At 36.8% G+C, this 19,520-nt stretch overlaps 1 protein-coding gene across 2 annotated transcripts in view; it reads left to right on the top strand.

The window, feature by feature from the left end:
- fam193a (family with sequence similarity 193 member A) overlaps window positions 1–13,998 on the top strand; it is a 51,378-nt gene extending 37,380 nt beyond the window's left edge. Inside the window, exons 16-22 of one of the 2 annotated variants that reach the window (XM_073947360.1) lie at window positions 2,228–2,452; window positions 4,777–4,975; window positions 5,123–5,309; window positions 7,301–7,537; window positions 10,347–11,190; window positions 11,268–11,349; window positions 12,976–13,997. In XM_073947360.1, coding sequence (XP_073803461.1) covers window positions 2,228–2,452; window positions 4,777–4,975; window positions 5,123–5,309; window positions 7,301–7,537; window positions 10,347–11,190; window positions 11,268–11,349; window positions 12,976–13,069 — 1,868 coding nt within the window. In that variant the 3' untranslated portion in view covers window positions 13,070–13,997. 2 annotated transcript variants of the gene reach the window in all.
- The last annotated feature ends 5,522 nt before the right edge of the window (window positions 13,999–19,520 follow it).

The following is a 19,520-nucleotide window of genomic DNA, read 5'->3' on the forward strand; positions in this document are numbered from 1 at the left end:
TTAAAAGGTTTTTAAACTCCACAATAAAGGCTTTTGGAGTAATAGGAGCTGACATAAGTTAATACTGGTTGGTTGGGGAATATGTGCCATATAAAACACTGGGGTCAGTTTTTTAAGTGTTAAGACGCATTCATTATGCAAATTTCAGCTGCATTTTCCTGCTACTTTTGTGACACTGTTTTTTTTATTTATTTTTTTGTCTCTGTGATATAAAGCACTACAAGTTGTCATAGGAGATTTAGACAAATAACTCATATTCCAGATTCCACACCCATTATTACACAATGAAAACACAGTTCGATCATGATGTCCTACATCTTCCAGCTGTTGATTTCATTTAATGTATTGCTTAATGTCACTTTTAGCCAGCTTACATCACTTCAGATATCCTAGTGATGCTGTAAATGCAACCAGGACAGTAGTTCAAGAGGAGTTTAGTTCTCTGAGAACCAGACCTACTGGCCAGATTTTCTTGTAACTATAGTGGGAAAAGCCCATTTGCACACTTCTGTGTTTTTAAAAAATGTTTTCACTTGCACAGTGAACAGTGTTTTTACACACATGCAGTGTTTACTTTTTTCACATATGCAGTGTGTGAAATGAAGTGCTTCAAATATTATTTTTGTGGCTTTAAAAGAAATTGTAAAATCAAATAATATGAAAAAGCAGGCAGAGCTGTATTCAGAATTGTACATTAGATACTCAACTGTGGTGCAGTGATCAACTACGACACTACGACCATGACAGCTACGATAGTTTGCATGTATTGAACAGTAGAAATGATTAATAAATCCATATGAAACCATCTCTTAAAAGTCACGTCTTGCTTTCAGTTTCGGGCTTAGACGCGTTTTGCACTCACACACAAGCGTACCGTGCTAAAGCCCAAGTGAACCGCGCACAGGCACACCTTTTCCAACTGGGCCAGGGCCAGCTATGTGAACCCTACCGGAGCCTGATTCAGCGCACTCACACTTCTCAAATGATCCGGGAAACAGGCCTGGGCACGGTTCGGATAGCATAGTGTGAGTAGGCCCTTAGTTTTAAATCTAACAAATCTACCCAATCGAGAGCCCACCCCCTTTAAGCAATCAAATATTATAACAGCCAGATAAGCACCAAAGAGGGTTTGAGTGTTAAACTTCATTAAAATGTTGAAGTGAATCCCTAAAAGTGTTTTCATTTCTTATGTGCCACAAATTTACAGTTAAAGTCAGAATTATTAGCCCCCCTTAATTATTAGCATCCTGTTTATTTTTTCCCCAATTTCTGTTTAATGGAGAGCAGAATTTTTCAACACATTTCTAAACATCATAGTTTTAATAAATCATTTTAAATAACTTTTAAAATAATATAATAAATAATTATTATTTTACTTGCCATGATGATAGTAAATTATATTTGACTAGATATTTTTAAGACACTTCTATACAGCTTAAAGTGACATTTAAAGGTTTAACTAGGTTATTTAGGTTAACTAGGTAGGTTAGGGTAATTAGGCAAGTTTTTTGTATAATGATGGTTTGTCTGTAGACTATGAAAAAAATAAAGCTTAAAGGGGCTAATAGTTTTGACCTTAAAATGTTTTTTTTTTTTTTTTTAAAACATTAAAAACTGCTTTTATTCTAGCCGAAATAAAACAAATAAGACTTTCTCCAGAAAAAAAAAATCAGATATACTGTAAAATATTTTTTGCTCTGTTAATCATCATTTGTAAAATATTAAAAAAAGAAAAAAAATCAAATGAGGTCTAATAATTCTGACTTGAAATGTATATAGGATACAAAAGTCACTCAAAAATGACTAATAACTACACTAAATGGTTTTCTTGTTGAAGCCAGAAACACTTTTGAACAAAGTAATATTAGCAGTCATCATTAGCGAAATGCCATCCACAGAGAAGGCGTGTTATCTTTATCCTCATTAAGCTGTTGTTTTTAAATGGTGTGTTCTCTCTGGACTATAATTGATGGGTTTCCCCGAGAACGCAGAGCTGGTGGTGAGAAACTGTTGGAGAAAGATCAAAATTTGTGAATGAGTCAAAACTATTTTCGAGTACCACACCTCGAACGAAAGGTGTTTGATAGTGGGCAACATCATCACAGTAAAAACAAGTTGCTCATTTCAGCCGTATAAACATGATACAATTATTATATACATTTAAATAGCCTCTAAACCAAAAAGAAAAATCACTCTGACCTCACTGACACTTTTTTCGTCATCATAGGTGACATGCTGGGTCCTCCCCTTCCCGACGTGCCCCTACTCTCCTCCAGTTTAGACCCAAGTGTCAACCCCCACCTTTCCCCGGATGGCAAAGAGAAGAAAAATGGCGCCAAGAAAAAGTGTCTCTTCAACTACCAAGATGCCTTTATGGAGGCCAGTGAAGTGGTGATGGCCACTTCCTCTGCCACCTCCTCTGTCTCCAGTACCGCCACCACTGTCCAGTCAAGTAAGAATCACTTCCACGGAAGGGTTGCGCATTATGTTGTTTCAGCATTGAAATTGCATGCTTTTTCATAGTAGTCACAATGCAGGATGTGCATTGTTTAGTCAGGATTTACGATTCAGAACCAGGAGTCATTGCACAGTGTAACTGTAATAGAGTAAAAGTTTATCATTTGCTTGGCCTGTTACTTTGTATGTGAGTAAATTATAATGGTTATGGCTTTAACCAAGATTAATTGTATTTGATTGGATATATGTTTAAAGCAGAGGTGTCCAAACACGTTCCTGGAGGGCTGGTGTCCTGAATAGTTTAGCTCCAACTTCCTTCAACACACCTCCCTGGAAGTTTCTAGTATACCTAGAACCAGCTTGATTTGCTGGTTCAGGTGTGTTTAATTTGAGTTGGAATTAAAATATCCAGGACCGAGTTTGGACACCCCTGATAATTTTACTATTTAATGATTGAGTCTTCTTACGTTCTTCTTCTATTATTCTTTACATCAGTTACTATGACCAGTGGAAAATGAAAAGTTGCTATTTTCTTGGCCAATATGGCTAGGAACTATACTCTCTTTCCGGCGTAATAGACAAGGAATTTAGGAACTGAATATAGTCCTCAAATAGGTAACAGCACAGTATAATATCATTGCTAACTCAAATGTTTAATTCTAGGTGACTTGTAAAATTAGCCTGTTTTCAAAAAAGTGGAGTGTTGCTTTAAGACCATACATTGTTGTTTTTTATTTGATTATTCATTTTCTGTACCTAAAAACTGTTTTATTTCATTTTCATTTATTCGTTAAGCTACAATCTACAGCATGACACGTTGTGCCAGTGTTAGCCATGAAGCTAACTTGCTTCTGTTGTCCCTGGGCAGTATGTTGTAACAAAATTAACAATATTGAATTAAAAATTAGTACAATACACACTTTACACACATACAATACATCATAGTCAACAAGATTAAATGAAATCAATGATTACACATTTGATTTTTCTTAAGCCAAACTTTAAGTTATAAAAATATGAAGAGTTTGACTTCCCAAAAAAAAAAATATAGCATGGTTATTTATTGTGTGTTTTTGCTCTACTGTATTTATTAACCATGCTTTAATTCGTCACAGTTAATTAATCGTAAAGGCTTCTCAACACCGCATTTCAGCATGGAACAAAACTTCTGCAACTAAACAATGCTATGCCAACTATGCACTAGTATGAAGTTTCGAGCTTGTACACCAGGGCTAATACCCATGCACACTAGATTAACTATGGCTGAGGAAATCAAACGAGGGCCTTTACATATTGCATCTTTTACGTGCTCAAGTTGGTTATTTTCTGTGTTTTTTTACATTATTTTATGCTGTATTAATTGGTTATTGAGCAGCAATAAATAACACTTTAAAATATAAGGAGTTTTCATGTGAATAATAATCGCAAAAACAGTAAAACCAGGATTATTCCTCAGATCATAAGCGTACAACCAAAATCAATAATTGTTGCAATCCTAAACGGTACATGTATTCATACCAGAAGTAACAATTTGGTTCATGTACACTGATGACGAATAAAGTCAATCCAGATTTGCCAGACACCAGACTAATGCAAAAAAAAAAAAAAAAGACAGAAGCTGTGCAACAACTTAGGAACCATTCACACAGAATGCATCTTTGCATCTAAAAACATGAGATGCAACACTTGGAAATGTTTTTTTTTAATAGTGCTTTCTCTGTCATGCTAACAACAGACAAAACTGTTATTATGCCAACTTGCTAGTGTAAGCTTGCTGTGCTTGGTCTGTCATTTACATAGGAAAACAATGGAAGTATTAGACACTTCCATCCAGTGCGCACATTAGCCAGTCTGTGGTCCCGTCCTTTAACACCGTGGGGCAGTAAATCAATCAAGAGATGTGATTGAACATGAGTTGTCCACTTCATTAACAACAGATGAATGAACTAGGATGTTAATTAAAACAGCTTTCCATTTTCAAGCTTATTGAATCTTAAATTTAATGCGCAATTACTGCATTTCTGTTGTTTTAGGAGGAGGTTGGGTTTAACCTTTAAAGTTTAGTACATACCCTAATTATAAAGTTGTATTTTTCATTATTCTATTTATTTTATGCTTTGGTATGACAAGAAAGTTTTTAGTTTTGTAGCAGTTTGTGAAAAAACACTTCTGCCAGTTTAGTATAAACAGAAAATAAGCAAGCACTGGAGTCACACACAATATTAATTCTATTTTCACTGCATGGTGGCTTTATATCCTATATTGTATATTATTTCTGTTAAGCGACAAGATTTATAAGATTTCTCTCTTTTCTTCTAGATGAAGTTTTCCATAATTTAGGTAAAGAGGACCATAGACATCCCACTCCTATTGCTCCTAGGAATAGTCCCACCAGCGTTTCATCTCTCCCCCCTCTCAACCCAGCCTCGCACGCTTCTTCCCCAAACACACTACCCAGTATAGTGCCTCCAGGCTTCATGGACGAGCAGCAGGCCAGTGGTGCAAATAGTGTGTGCAGGTCAGTTCACAATCTAAACTATTTATGTGTCTTCAGTGTGATCATCTAAAAACATTGACAAGCTGCTGTATATAGAGCTTTGTATTTTTGAAAAGTTAAGATCTGGAATTGAGTGCATTGTACTCACAGTGGGGATGTTTCTGTCAGTGATCCAGAGTGTGAGGGTCATCGGTGTGAAGGGAATGGAGGATACGAGCACCAGCCATATGAAGGAGAGGAGAGCCAAGATGAAGACAGCAGCTCGGAGCACAGCTCATCCACCTCCACCTCCACCAATCAGAAGGAAGGAAAGTACTGCGACTGCTGCTACTGTGAATTCTTCGGTCATGGAGGGGTATGAAAACACTCTCACTTGGCTTTTTAAAAAAACAACCAAAGTCTGACATCACAGTATACTCTCACCTGCCACATTATTAGGTACACCTTACTAGTACCGCGCTGAACCCCCTTTTGCCTTCTGAACTTCCCTAATCCTTTGTTGCATATATTCAATAAGGTACTGGAAATATTCCTCAGAGATTTTAGTTCATATTGACATGATAGCATCACACAGTTGCTGCTGATTTGTCAGCTGCACATCCATGATATGAGACTCCCTTTCCACCACATCACACAGGTGCTCAATTGGATTGAGATCTGGTGACTGTGGAGGCCATTTGAGTACAGTGAACTCATTGTCATGTTCAAGAAACCCATCTGAGATGATTTGGGCTTTGACATGGTGCATTTGCCTGCTGGAAGTAACCATCAGAAGATGGGTACACTGTGGTCATAAAGGGATGGACATGGTCAGCAACAATACTCAGGTAGGCTGTGGCATTGACAATGCTCAATTGGCTTTAATAGGCCCAAAGTGTGCCAAGAAAATATCCCCCACACTATCACCACTAGCCTGAACTGTTGATACAAGGCTGGATGGATCTATGTTTTCAAGTTGTTGATGCCAAATTCTGACCATACCATTCAAAGGTCGCAGCAGAAATTGAGACTCATCAGACCAGGCAATGTTTTTCCAATCTTCTGTTGTGCAATTGGTGAGTCTGTGGGAATTGTAGTCTCAGTTTCCTGTTCTTAGCTGACAAGAGTGACACCCGGTGTGGTTTACAGCTGCTGTAGCCCATCTGACTCAACGTGTTGTGCATTCAGGGATGCTCTTCTTCATACCTCGGTTGAAAAGTGGTTATTTGAGTTACTGTTGCCTTTCTATCAGCTCGAACCAGTCTGGCCATTCTCCTCTGACCTCTGGCATCAACAAGGCATTTGCGCCAACGGAACTGTCGCTCACTGGATGTTTTCCCTTTTTCGGACCATTCTTCGTAAACCCTAGAGATGGTTGTGTGTGGAAATCCCAGTAGATCAGCAGTTTCTGAAATACTCAGACCAGCCGTCTGGCACCAACAACCATGCCACATTCAAAGTCACTTAAATCACCATTCTTCCCCATTCTAAGCCTCGGTTTGACCTGCAGCAGATCGTCGTGACCATGCCTACATGCCTAAATGCATTGAGTTGCTGCCATGTGATTGGCTGATTAGAAATGTGCGTTAACAAGCAGATGGACAAGTGTACCTTATAAAGTGTCTGGTGAGTGCATATATAAATGAATATACAATTTTATCATAACATAATAAGCACACAGACACACACACAAATCATCATTATGCCTAATAAAAATAATGGATTTTCCTTTTTTTTGCATTTTATTTATTTAGAAAAAAATGTGTGTTTTTATTGGTTAATGAGTATAATATAAATAATATTCATATAATGAAATAAAATTGGCTTAGATTTGATTTCTAACACTAACATTTCCTTTTTTTTCTTTATTAAAAGGCTCCGAATCTGATTTTAACATATATTCATGCTTTTGTATGCTTTTTATTTTTTGTACAGTGTTATATTATCTGGGAAAAGTGCCCACCAAATGATTAAATGTAAATCTACATCTTTTCCTGTCACTTCAGCATTAATGCAAAATAACCATGTTCCCTAATATCCATGTAAATGAACGCAAAAGGCTGATTCTTATAATCTTAAGCTGAATATATCATACTGCCAAGGATTCTTTTTAAATTATTTGTGTTTTTAATTACAGTTAGTCACTTTGTGGCATCAAAGCTTTCAATCAGTGTATGTTGTTCACACAGTGTCATTGCTGGGTCAGCGCATGCACTTATTTTCTTGCTCTAAATCAATTTAGCATGCTTCACTGCTTATGTAAATCAAGGAATATTTGAGGAAGCAGTTCATATAAAGTGCTCATATTGATTATATTCATATCAAGAATGAATAAGCTAGTCTCACTCCTGTTGTTTTGGTGTTTAGCCTCCCGCTGCACCAACCAGTAGGAACTATGCAGAGATGCGGGAGAAGTTGCGGCTTAGGTTGACTAAGCGGAAGGAGGAACAACAGCCCAAGAAGGAAGAATTGGTGCTAGAACGGGATGGGGTGGAGGACCATCGCAAGGTAGAAGACCTGCTACAATTCATCAACAGCGCAGACAGCAAACAACAAGGCAGCAGCTCCAAAGCAGCCAAACGTGCCCGTCACAAACAGAAGAAGGTAAACAAAGTATTGGCCTAAAGTAGAGCTGAATGGTTTTAGAAAGATCTATATCTAATCGTATTATTTAATTAACACAAAAAATAGGTCATTATATAGAATGAGCAACATAATATACAATGTGTTATGTAGTTATTAATCATCTTCCTGAAATAAATATTTCACTCCTGGCCACACAAAATTAAAACAATTGTAATTACGCCATTCGAGTTTAAGATTTGGCAGTTAAAAGTCACCTAAATAATGTTTATTCTGACAGGTTTATAGTTTTTACAAAGGATTCCTATGCTGATGTAGAGCCCTGCACGGGCCTTAAACCCAAACCCTAGCCCTGCCTTGCCCTGCCCTGACCCCAGACGCACCGGCTGTAGCCACGCCCTTGTCCAACAGCTCATCAAAAGTATTTTTCCCACCAAACCGCTTATGCTGTCACAGCCATAGACCATGTTTGTATTTAATAGGAAGTTGATGTTTTTTTAACAGAATATTTTTGAGAAATTATTGAATTTTTTTATTAGTTTTTTTTTTTATGTAAGTTTTAGTATTTTAAGTGACATGGATATCCAAGAGGTATGTGGTCCACTGTGAGTTTACTCAATTTAATGCAGTAGCGCCTGCAACCATATGACTATACGCAATGTGGATACCTACAATGAAGGGGCGCAAATTAATGCTGATTTTGTATTCATTTATTAATTTGTTTATTCTTTTTTTTTTTTACATAAATTAATTATTAGACAATATACACTACAATAGTAAAAAAAGGTAGAAAGAATGAGAATGAATAAAGGTGTATGTTTGTGTGTTTTAAAGTGTGTATGTACTTGTATGGTGGAAAGTGGTTAAAGAAATCTATTGGTTTTAATTTTGCTGGGGGTTTTTCCGTACACTAAAAATTACAATTCAGATAGCTATTGTTTAAAGCAAGGTTCAACATGAGTAAACGCTGTTTAAAAAAGCTAAACTTAATTGGGACATTTGCCAAAAAGCCTAAAACTAATGAGACAAATATTATACCGCAGTCTTATCAGCACCTGAGCCGGGAAAACTGCAGGACCAGCCCGTGTTTCTTTCATCGGACAATTCAGATCCAGCTGCTCAGCCTCCTCACATGGAACCGCTACCATTCAATGTGTTTTAAACAGTTTTGTCTGGCAGTAGTCTTTGACAGCAAGCATCAGCATTTCTTGAGATTTAAATAAGAATAAGGGATGGAATAAAATCCTGCAGGCGCCCCTGCACTTGCAAGTTGTCCATTGTGCAGAACCAGTTGGCTCATTATTTAAAGTTGTCACTATTTAAAAAGTTGACCTGAAGTTTGTCTTTCCTCTAGTGTTTTTCACAGTTTTAAGTTCGCCATTGACAATTTTTCTATTTATGTTCTCCATTACATGTGGCTGGAAATCTCTATGCACAAAGCATCAATGGTGTTTCCGGACTGCACGCATTAGATCTCATTTAACTTTTAAAACATTTTCTTCTAAAGCAGGCCCGATGCCCAATATGCATGCAAGCTACGACATGAAAGTTGGCCCGAAGTCGGGCCCAGACGGTCTCGAACTCAAATGCAGGGCTCTATACTGATGTTAAACATGATAACACATTGGTACCACTTATCTACAATAGTCAACATGTGAAGGATTAAAGTACTACACAATATTAATAGGAATGTAATGATTCACTCAACTCACAATTCAGTGCAGTTTATAGTACTGACCTGATATTTAGGAATAAACAAGTAACCTTAAATTCTGCACATATTTTGTCAAATAGCAAAACTTTATTTTTTTGTTGTGTTGTTTAATGTTGATAACAAATTGTTGATCGTGTTTTGTATTGCTTTTATCAAAAGTAATGCTACATTTTGTGTGATCTGTTAATATGGAAATCTTTCTGAGGTCACTGGGGAAGGTGGTAAAACAGCCAGTAAGTTGTTGGGAATTAAACTAAAGAGAATTGATAATGTATATATATACAAAGAAAGTATTAAATTTTCCATTATGAGAGGCATACTTTATCATACACTTTCAAAATTTTTACCATCAGATCATCAATATTGTGTTCCCAGATGTGTAAGAAATAGGACAAAATTATCATTGATACCCCAAGCAATTTTTAAACAAAATTGTTTTTCAATAAATTCCTCCTCTCTCAGTAGCTGTTGATGGTCAGTAGACTGGATATTTATTTAGACTAGGGATATTATGGTACTTCAGGTTTTTAAATTATTTATTTATATAAATGCCTGTGAAATGTCAGATGTGTCTGAGTGTATGCTGCAAATGAAATTTCCCTTTGGGGACAAATAAAAGTTAACTAACCAACTAATTACAATTTTAAAATAAACTCCAAAAAAAAAAAAACCTTAAATAAAATAAGCGGCTTTAATTTAAACAAATTAGCAAATGTGTCTAAAAATACATCGAGAAAAATGGAAAATATGCATTGTGATTGTTTTAACATGACTATAAAATATATATAGGGCATTCCCATGATACCAGAAAATATATAAAAATCTGTTACCTTACTGCTTTATTTTCGCACATCAAATAACATGGCATAGTGTAATCGCAGCCTTTGTAGTGTAAAAATAGCATATTAGAAAATTGCAATATTATTGTAAATGGAATTAAGGGTTGAGCCATACTGTAAAGCTCATAGAGCATCAAGTCTAGTCTTCTGATGGAAAGGCAAGATTAGCACAGGTTGTAAATTATCTCTGAGATTGTGAGAAGTGCATAATATAAAAACAACATTAAATTGTGTTCTGTAGCATATTTGGTTTAACACTATGTTTGTTGGGGTGCAGATGGAAGAAAAAGCTCGTCTAGAGGCAGAAGCTCGGGAACTTGAGGAACAGCAGCAGCTTCTTAAAGAACAGAGGCGGCGACAGCAGGAGGAGGAGGCGGCACTGAAGCAGGAGCTGCTCCATCTGCAGGAAATGCAGCAGTTGCGGGCATCTAAGAAGAAAAAGAAAGAGAGTAAAGTCAAGGAGCTGCTCGCCAAGTCTGAAAACCCTTCTCTCGTTCCCACAATCAACAGCCCTCAACCTCTACAGCAGACAGCTCAGAGCGTTTTAGAAAAGAACCTGCAGAACGGCAAAACGCAGCTACTGCACAGCCTCATTCGCCTCAGTCCTAGAGAGCATTGTCTAGAACCCCAATCCCTCATCGGTGGGAAGAACACCTCATCGCAACAGCCATGCCCAAAGACTTGTAAAGAGAGGCCTTCAGAGTGTCCTGCCCTCCAGAACGGCACCTCCTTCTACCCAGAGTCAGCCCACACCAAGGTGAAACCCAAACAGCAAGCAAATGGCTCCAAAACCAACGGGGAAGCCACAAAGAGGCCAGCGGAGACCTCCAAAGCTCCAGAACCTCCCAAAGCTGGGAATGTGGCCAGCCCTCAAACTGACGCCAAAGCCAAGCAGAGAACATCAGAGGAGTCTGTGACCGACATCAAGCGGGAAGAGAGGACTAGTGGGAAGAAGCCACAGAATGGAGGGAAAGACGAGAGGAACTCTCCTGTTATTGAACCTCCAGCTTCAGACTCTTCTCAGCAGAATGGCAAAGTCCCAAGCAACGAGTCGCCTCAGCCCAAAAGTAAAGCTAAGAAGAATAAGAAGAAAAAAGGAGATAAGATGAATAACTCAATAGGTTAGTTTTGTCAAGTGCTCAAGATAAATGATAAAAAGAAGGGCTTTTAACAGAATTTTTTTATTATTGTCCAACAGATGATGTATTTCTGCCCAAAGACATCGATTTGGACAGCGTCGATATGGACGAGACTGAACGCGAGGTGGAATATTTCAAAAGGTATCTTCTATGTTTAACGTCACGTTACCAAAGAAAACTAGTGTCAAGAGTATCATAGTCACTTTCAGACCAGATTGAATTTGAAAAAAATCTGCATGGAGAACGTTTTTGACGAATCACTGGTTTCGAGGATTTCTATTACAATGACTGGATTTCGACCACAAAATTTAGCTGTGCAGCAGGTCCATCTCCATAGTTCTGATAAGAACAGATGCACGTGAAACGGCACTACCATTTTTACTCAGGCCACGTTTCCACCTGGTTTTAACATTTATTTAAATGCGTCTCACGAAGTGTAGTTTTATAAACTTATTTCAAGAGGAACACGTGATATGATTGATTGCTGCTGGTCTCTAATCTGCAGTCATCAATAAACCAATCAGATTAATCCAAATCTACAATAAATGGTCATTTCACCTTACTTTCCTTATCTTCATTTTTGAAGACCCCCAAACCACCCCCGCCCCCCCTCCAATCCACCAAGAGATCTACCTGATCACTCTGATCTCCTTACATGCTGATTGACCAGGCGGGAGGTCAGTTGTAGGCTCAATTATCTCCGAGCTCTGGGTTCTCTCCTGAAACAGCATGCCAAACCTGCTATTAGTATCAAACAGTATCTAAAGTCCAATCTCAATTCTACCCCTTAGCCCTTACACCTTCCTCTCATTTTGCATGTTCACATAAAGGGGTAGGGGTGTCCCAATTCTCTTTAGCTTAAAGGCGTAGGGATAAGGGGATGTTCTAGATAGCCCTTGAAACAAATTTTTCAGGACCACACTCAAAACTTGAGAGTACGAAAATTTCCCAGACTGGAATTTCGAAGACTTCCCAGATCTACAACGGCTTCATGGCTGCACACAGAGATGCACAAATTAGTATTTTTTTTGTCTATATTACAAATTTTTACAACAAACGAGCATATGTTTTAATACTTTAATGACTGCGTTCGTGTTTACTGTCATGCATTAAAAAAACAAAAACGCTAAAATAAAAAAAAACTGAGTTACATCTGTAATATCTAATAATAACTCCTGTATAGCAGTCCCACACACAACATACTTTCACATCTGTCACTTGATGACACTCAAATACCCTGTCAGAAAAGTCTAGTGGCCTTTTACAGTGTCTGCTATAATGTTAATGTTGTTTTTGTGTGTTTACTTAGATTAATATGGCCAGGGTGTAAATGCACAGTTCGCTTACGATTTTATTGCCACATTATAAAGTTATGATAACATGATATCATTGCCTTTTGTGATGTCCTGAACATAAACTCCAAAAAATAACAAAAATAGAATGACTACAGCAGTCACTATCGTCAATCTCATATGAAGCAAGAGGTCGCGATGACCTATGATGATGTGTGCTGGTGTTGTAGTGGTGTCCCATTTCTTAGGGGTAAATTTTGAAGCCTTTCCCCTTTACACTGTTTCAAGGGCCAAGGGGAAGGGGTTAGGGTGCAAAAAGAAAATTGGGTGTAAGTGTGAACTCTTGAAACCGCTTTTATTTGGCTTTCAATTTGACATATTTTGATATCATTCTTTGATTTAGTTTGAACTTTATCAGGGCCTTTTTCTGCCATTCATGAACTTTTGTTCACTAACAAATGTAATATTATTGCAGGTTTTGCTTGGACTCGGCGCGACAAACAAGGCAGAGATTGTCCATCAACTGGTCCAATTTTAGCTTGAAGAAGGCCACGTTTGCTGCCCACTAATGGGTCTTCCTTTCAAGAGACAATGGCAGGAATTGATAAGCGTTCCTCTGGTTTCTTCTCGCCCTCTCCCATGTTTCAACAGACTGACTGCTGACCCCCAGTGCTGCTACGCTTCAAACGCTCCTCCGGTCTACATTATCCATGCCGCCTTGCCTTGTCCTTGTTGCTGTGGGTTCCACAAGGAACCAAAACGGGCTTATATTCCTGCAGTACTTCTGGAGAGAAAACAAAAAGAGCAAAGTCGGGGAAAAAAAGAATCAACCACAAAATGCTACTCTATGAGTTTATCCCTATTATTTTGGTTTCCCTTTTCTTCTTTTAAAAAGCGTGTGCTTTTTTGTCAGTGAGTGGGCCGTCTCCCTTTGGTCTGTGTGCCATGTTCTGGGTTTTCTCTGGCTTTATGTACATTAGGATGAAGGCACTTCAAAAGACATGCCTAATGAAAAAAAAGATGAATATGGAGAAAAAAAGAGATGCTTTTATTCAAATCAACTGTGGCTTTGCTCACCTTTGCACCTAGCACTGCACTTCCTCACAACCCATTGTCAAGAAAGTCGGACCGGTCAGCCTCTCGTCAATACCCCCTCTACCTCTCCCTTCATTGGGAGAACTGCTAATACTTGACAATGTTCACGTCGGTTTTTCAGTTCCACTTAAAATTGTTCAGTGTAACAACTCCGTTCAAGTTACAAACTTATTTTATTTTTGTTTTTTTTCTTTTGTTTTTTTTTTCCAACTTGTACCAAGCTTGTATCAGAAAACTTTCGGAATTGAATCGAAAAGAACAATACTCACACTATCGATCTGTTATAGAGTGTATATTGTATTAACACTGAAGCCAGACTGGCTACTTTTTAACATATTGTTAAGTAATATTAAAATCTTGTCTTTCTTTTTGAAAGATGGAATACAGTAGAGTGGCAGGACATTTCTGTGCGTCAGTTGTCTTCTTCTTTTCTCTTTGTTGCATTGGGTCAATCTCGTAACCAAATTCCTAACCTTAACAGTCGAGGGGAAATTCAAAACTTACTGCAGATCAACATGAAAGGATCGACCTGACACCCCTAATTTGCATGACATGGCACCTTGTGACGGGTCCATCCCCATCATTCTGGTAAGAACGAATGCGTGTGAAACTCCTTTACACTCAGTGTTTACAGTTTTAAGCTAACTGCATCTGGTTTCTAAAGCAATCAGTAGTGATGATGATAATAACAGTGCTACAGACGTTTTGGATCGTTTGCTTAAAAACTGGGGTGAAGTCATTATGTATGGTTTAAGGTTTATTTTGCTTGGGTTTTCTTTCCTGTAACCAGGGTGTGGCAGGTGCAGCCCCAGTTCAGGCTTGTGTTTTCACTGGTCAATGAAGCCATTCTTTCCAATCCAAACAATGAGCATCAATGGGAGCAGTTTATGCAGTGTTATTGTTTCTGGTGAGAGGTAAGTACAAGTTGAAGGCGAAAATAACCTTAAATGATTTTGTCAGATCATTTTTATCATTCATCGCTACCTAAACGGCACTAATTCTGAACTAAATGAGGCCTACTGCATGGAAATTGAGATAGAGGTTTTTCTGAAACGTTAACAGAAAAAAAGCTACCACCATCCCCTTCTAGGGCTGTTGTTTTCTTGAATGTGAAATCAAAATTCAGCAGAGATCAAGATTAGAGGAAACCTGCTGTTTCCTAATTTCAAAGCTCACTTCATAGTGCCATTTTATGCCATCTTGATATGAGTAAAAGACCTGTTTTTAAGTATATTTGATGAGTTAAAAATTGTATGATGCAGAGTATATAAACTTAAATCAGATGCTTGAAAAGGAACACTGGTCAAAATTAGAAAACACTTTCAGATTCCTCACAGTTATTGGTGCTAATTTAGGATCTGGTGGTAATGTTCTTAATTATCTGACAAACCCTATTTAAGTGGCAGCCAAACTTTTGAGTTTTCACTGACTGTAAGATAGCGAGCAGTTGTGAAGTGGCTGAAACCCTTCAACAGCATTTATTTCAGACCAATTATGATGAAACCCAATTATGATATGAGGATTGTTAGTAGGCCATGATGGACAGTGGTCAGTGGGCAATTTTGGTTAAACCCCTACTCTTTTTCGAAGGACATCCTGGGATTTTTAATGGTCCAAGTGCTCTATTCAACTGAATGGGGAGACTCATGAAATGGTAATAATAAACGTTTACAAAGAGATTTAATGCTTTTGAAAATCACGATTGCAGTATATATATCCATGCCTAATATCCGATGGCCAGAAAGTGAATAATTTTTTTATAAATTATTAAATTTTTGGTATTTGTTATGCAGCAAGCCCAGAGATTGTTGTATACACTATGATTTTATACAAAATTAACTTTAATGTGTGATAGGAATAAAACGGGATCATAAACGAATGATTTCTCCACTCAAATGAATGGTGGCTTGGACCCGGAAACAGTATTACAATGTCACAAACACGTCACCACTTAACAAGCGGATACTTGGACGTTAGGGCACACACAGACGCTGGTTTAGCGCCCCCTGCTGGTCTTACTAACACCATCTCCGGCAGCAACCTGGCTTTCCCATGTGGTCTCCCATCCAGCTACTGTCTGGCGCTGTCCTGCTTCACTTTAGTGGGCTGGGCGACCATGTGAGAGTTGGTGAGAGCTAGCTGCTTGCACATATTATACATATTTTAAACGCATATAATACAGCTAAGTTACATGGGTGTAATCTTCGCTACGCTGTAATTTACTCTGTAAATTATATACTGAATACTGTCTTCAATTATTTGCATTAAAAATCAACATTTAACATACTTTTTTTAGCAAATGAATAGATATCTATGCAAAATCTGGCATTTTCACTAATTGTTTTTCATACAATATTTCAAAACGTTTCATAATAACACTTCTTTTTGTGCTAGTCATTACTGTTCTTTAATTTTGAACACTAATAGTTTTTTTTTTTTTTTTGATTAAGCAGCTTGGTTATTTTAAAAATACTGTTCAACTAGTATTATGTTGACTCCTAACATTTAAAAAAAATAAAGGTTACATTACTCCAGCAAATTTAAATGGCCATAAATTGTTGTCCAGTTTGGATTTCCACTGTGGGCTTTGCACATACAATTTGTATTTCCTTCTAATTTACATTATTTAGAAGGAAATAAACAGTCCTTGTGGCAGATTGTCAAACTAATAATTTAATTATTTCCTTGAATTCCCTGAAATGCCTGTTGCTTTATTAGACAATCATTTCCTTCACAAAAAGATTGTCATCTAGAGGCAAATCTAGTCTTTTTTTGAGAAGATAATGTCAAAGACCTAATCATTTGTATTTCTAGTTTAGAAATTGAGCAAAACATTGAATTTTAGTGATCTTTTTTTTACAGAGCTCTGAAGTAAACATTACATTTAAACACTTGAATGTGCTTAAATGAATATGTTGATAACATTCTATCACATTACGATGACCTTAAAATCAGCTGAATATTTAAAATAAAGTATTTACTTGACTTTTAGATTCAAAATGCAACAAAAAAGTGACATTTACCTCACTTATCTCAAAACACTGGACTCACATTTGAAAATGAAAGAAGGGCATATTTTTAATCTTCTAAAATTACTTGACAGACTATTTCTAAACTCACGACTCCCACAGAAAGGGAACTTTTGTGTCTATCCGTCATCATCAAACTTTGCTTTATGTAGGGCTTTTTTTTTTTCTTCACTTCCTGCCAAGAAAAACTTTTTCACTATGGGGAACGCCCACCTCCTTTTTAGCGAGTAACAAAGAAACAGATATAAGAAGGTTAGAGGAACTGTTGCTTGTCTTGCTCTGGAAGAGATGATCTCATTTCAGTATTTGATTCAATGTATTTGAGCATATTTTTACACTGTGTCATTCCTTTTTAAATGGCACGCATAAAAATATGGCCTGGTTTGTTGATGCCCTTTGCGTGATTTAAAAAAAGATTGCAGGCCTACTTTTTAACATAGTAAATTATGTTTTCATATGTTGTTCAAATTGGGAAGTGACAGTAAATGCTCAAACATTTTTACAAAGAATTAATAAAAACTGTCCTAAAAATATATTAATAAAAAAATAGAATTAAGTTTATACTTAAGTTTATAATTAAGTTTATTAGGTCTTAAAGCATATTAAGATAGACAATAGATAAGACAATTGTGATTAAGACAATAGATAATTAATAAAAATATTAAAAAATAAAAGAAAATAGATTAATAAAACATTAGTAAAATGCTAATCTCAGCACTAACTTAATGTGGAACTTAAAAGTAAAAATAAATAAATAAATGGAATGAAAAAATGATAATTTAGGCTAAAATCTAAATTTATAATATTATTTCTACAGAATTTAGTCAAATAAATGCTGTACTGATGTGTATAAATGACTTCTTTTGTGTAAAACTAAGCTGTATGCTTTAGTAAAGTGGTCTAACATTTACATTTTTAAATAATCTTATTCAAATATACTTGTATAATTAAACAAACAAGCACGTGGGGAATCTTAAAATGAATGATGGGAGATTTTGTGAATCTCCTGGTAGGGCTTTTGTAAGTCTGCCCAATTTTAGTCAGCCATGACGCAATGCTGGAATTACCTCATTTGTGTAATGGCTGAGCCTAGATTCATTTTTTACTTTCAACATGAAGTTTACACGTCTTATCTTTCGCACTATAATTAAACTAAATACTAAAATGAAAATAAATAAAACAAATATTCCCCTATAGACATTTGGGAATAAAATTTAAATATAAATACTAGATATTTTCCTTGACTGAACATAAATATTTAAATAAACTTCTTTATTACTCTCTAGATAAAAAGACATATTTAGCCTAGTTAATCACAGTTTGTAGTCTTCCATAGTGAAACCTGGACAATAATAAAAAAAACACTCGAGATTTTTACTAAAGATAAATAAATGATGGAATACTCTAGTTCGCAGTCGCTCGTCTCGAACTTTTCATTGAGGATGGCCTTGAGCTGAGGAAAAACATGCAGCTCGGGAGGGAAAACCCCACCGTTTCACATACAGGAATTGACAATAGAGTTTTGTCTGGGTGCTGATCGCTCTTATCAAAAAAGCAACACAACATGCTGTGATAACTCTCAATACAGTCGGTAACATCAATAATCTATTTTAAATAAGGTGCTGCTCTTTCAAATGAGCGGCGCAGAAAGCCAGAGCTCGGGAATTCCCTGCTTTTTAAGATTAAAGGCTGTGTTTATCCATTTTGGCATGGCGTTTTGCATTCGCAACAGCGTGGCAGGTGAAGTCAAGGATAATAATGGGTAAACACGCTTCACCGTGATGAGCTACGTGTGTTTTCATCGAAGCATTCTTGTTAAGTGTACTGCTGGTGAATTTTTGAATCATAGCTGTCAAGCTGACTTGCTTCTATTTGCTTAACAATTTATTTTAATGATCCCCTTTTAACGTTATATAAAATAATGTAAATTACTTGGCAAATGCAAGTACATTTATACAACAACAATGCCTTTGTTATTCGTTTAGCGGTTGTTATCTGGAATTAGTAAATGGTTCTCTGGAATACTTGATCCCAATTGGGCAGTTTTGACATTGCAAGATATATCAGTGATAAAGTACATCCAGGAGATTGTCATTGCAAAATAAGGCGTGTGACAGGCTTTTCAGCAGCCTAATGTGAAGCAGAGGGTTGTTGTATAAGACTTGAAGGTTTTTAATCTGCAAAAACTACCATCCTGGATGTACTTTATATCGCTTATTACTCAAAATTAGACTCACAACATTCTGAGCCATGGTTTCATTCTTTAATTGAACGCAAAGCTGACAGAACCAAAACAGCTGATGGAGTATACACTAACTTGCTCATAATTCAGACCATGTTCACATGTACACGAGTATTTTTATGAACAGTTTTCTCTGCTTACATGAAAGTCAGTGGTGGGCAAAGCAAGGCTTTATGAAACACTCAAACAGTTAAAGCAAATGTGTCGAAGCTTCGAAAGGTTTTGAAACCCGTCTCTACAGTGACACCTAGTGGTCATTTTTTTAATGTATTGCTCTGAAAAAGCTTCAGAAAAGAGTTGAGGTTTTACGTGATTTAGTGGAGCGGTGAGAGTTCATGAATAGCGTGCAGAGATGATGAGTTCAAATCCAGGTTGATGAAGTTTTTAGTAGTAGTTTTTAAATACTCTGTTCTTGTAACATGTTTTGTTTCACGTGACCTGGATGTTGAAATGCACTTTCACATTAGCTATGCTTAATCAATAAGCAAAATCACACTGTGGAACATGGTAAGGGTGCGTCAAACCAACACTTGGGTTCACATCAAGCAGGGCATTAAGTATTTACCCGAGTAAATTGCATACAAATCAATGCAAACGTGAGAACAGAGGTGGTTATTTATAATTACCGTCTCATGTGTGCGACACATAATATGT

Source organism: Danio rerio, chromosome 1 (genome assembly GCF_049306965.1).
Source record: "Danio rerio strain Tuebingen ecotype United States chromosome 1, GRCz12tu, whole genome shotgun sequence".
In the NCBI taxonomy this organism is placed as follows: Eukaryota; Metazoa; Chordata; class Actinopteri; order Cypriniformes; family Danionidae; genus Danio; species Danio rerio.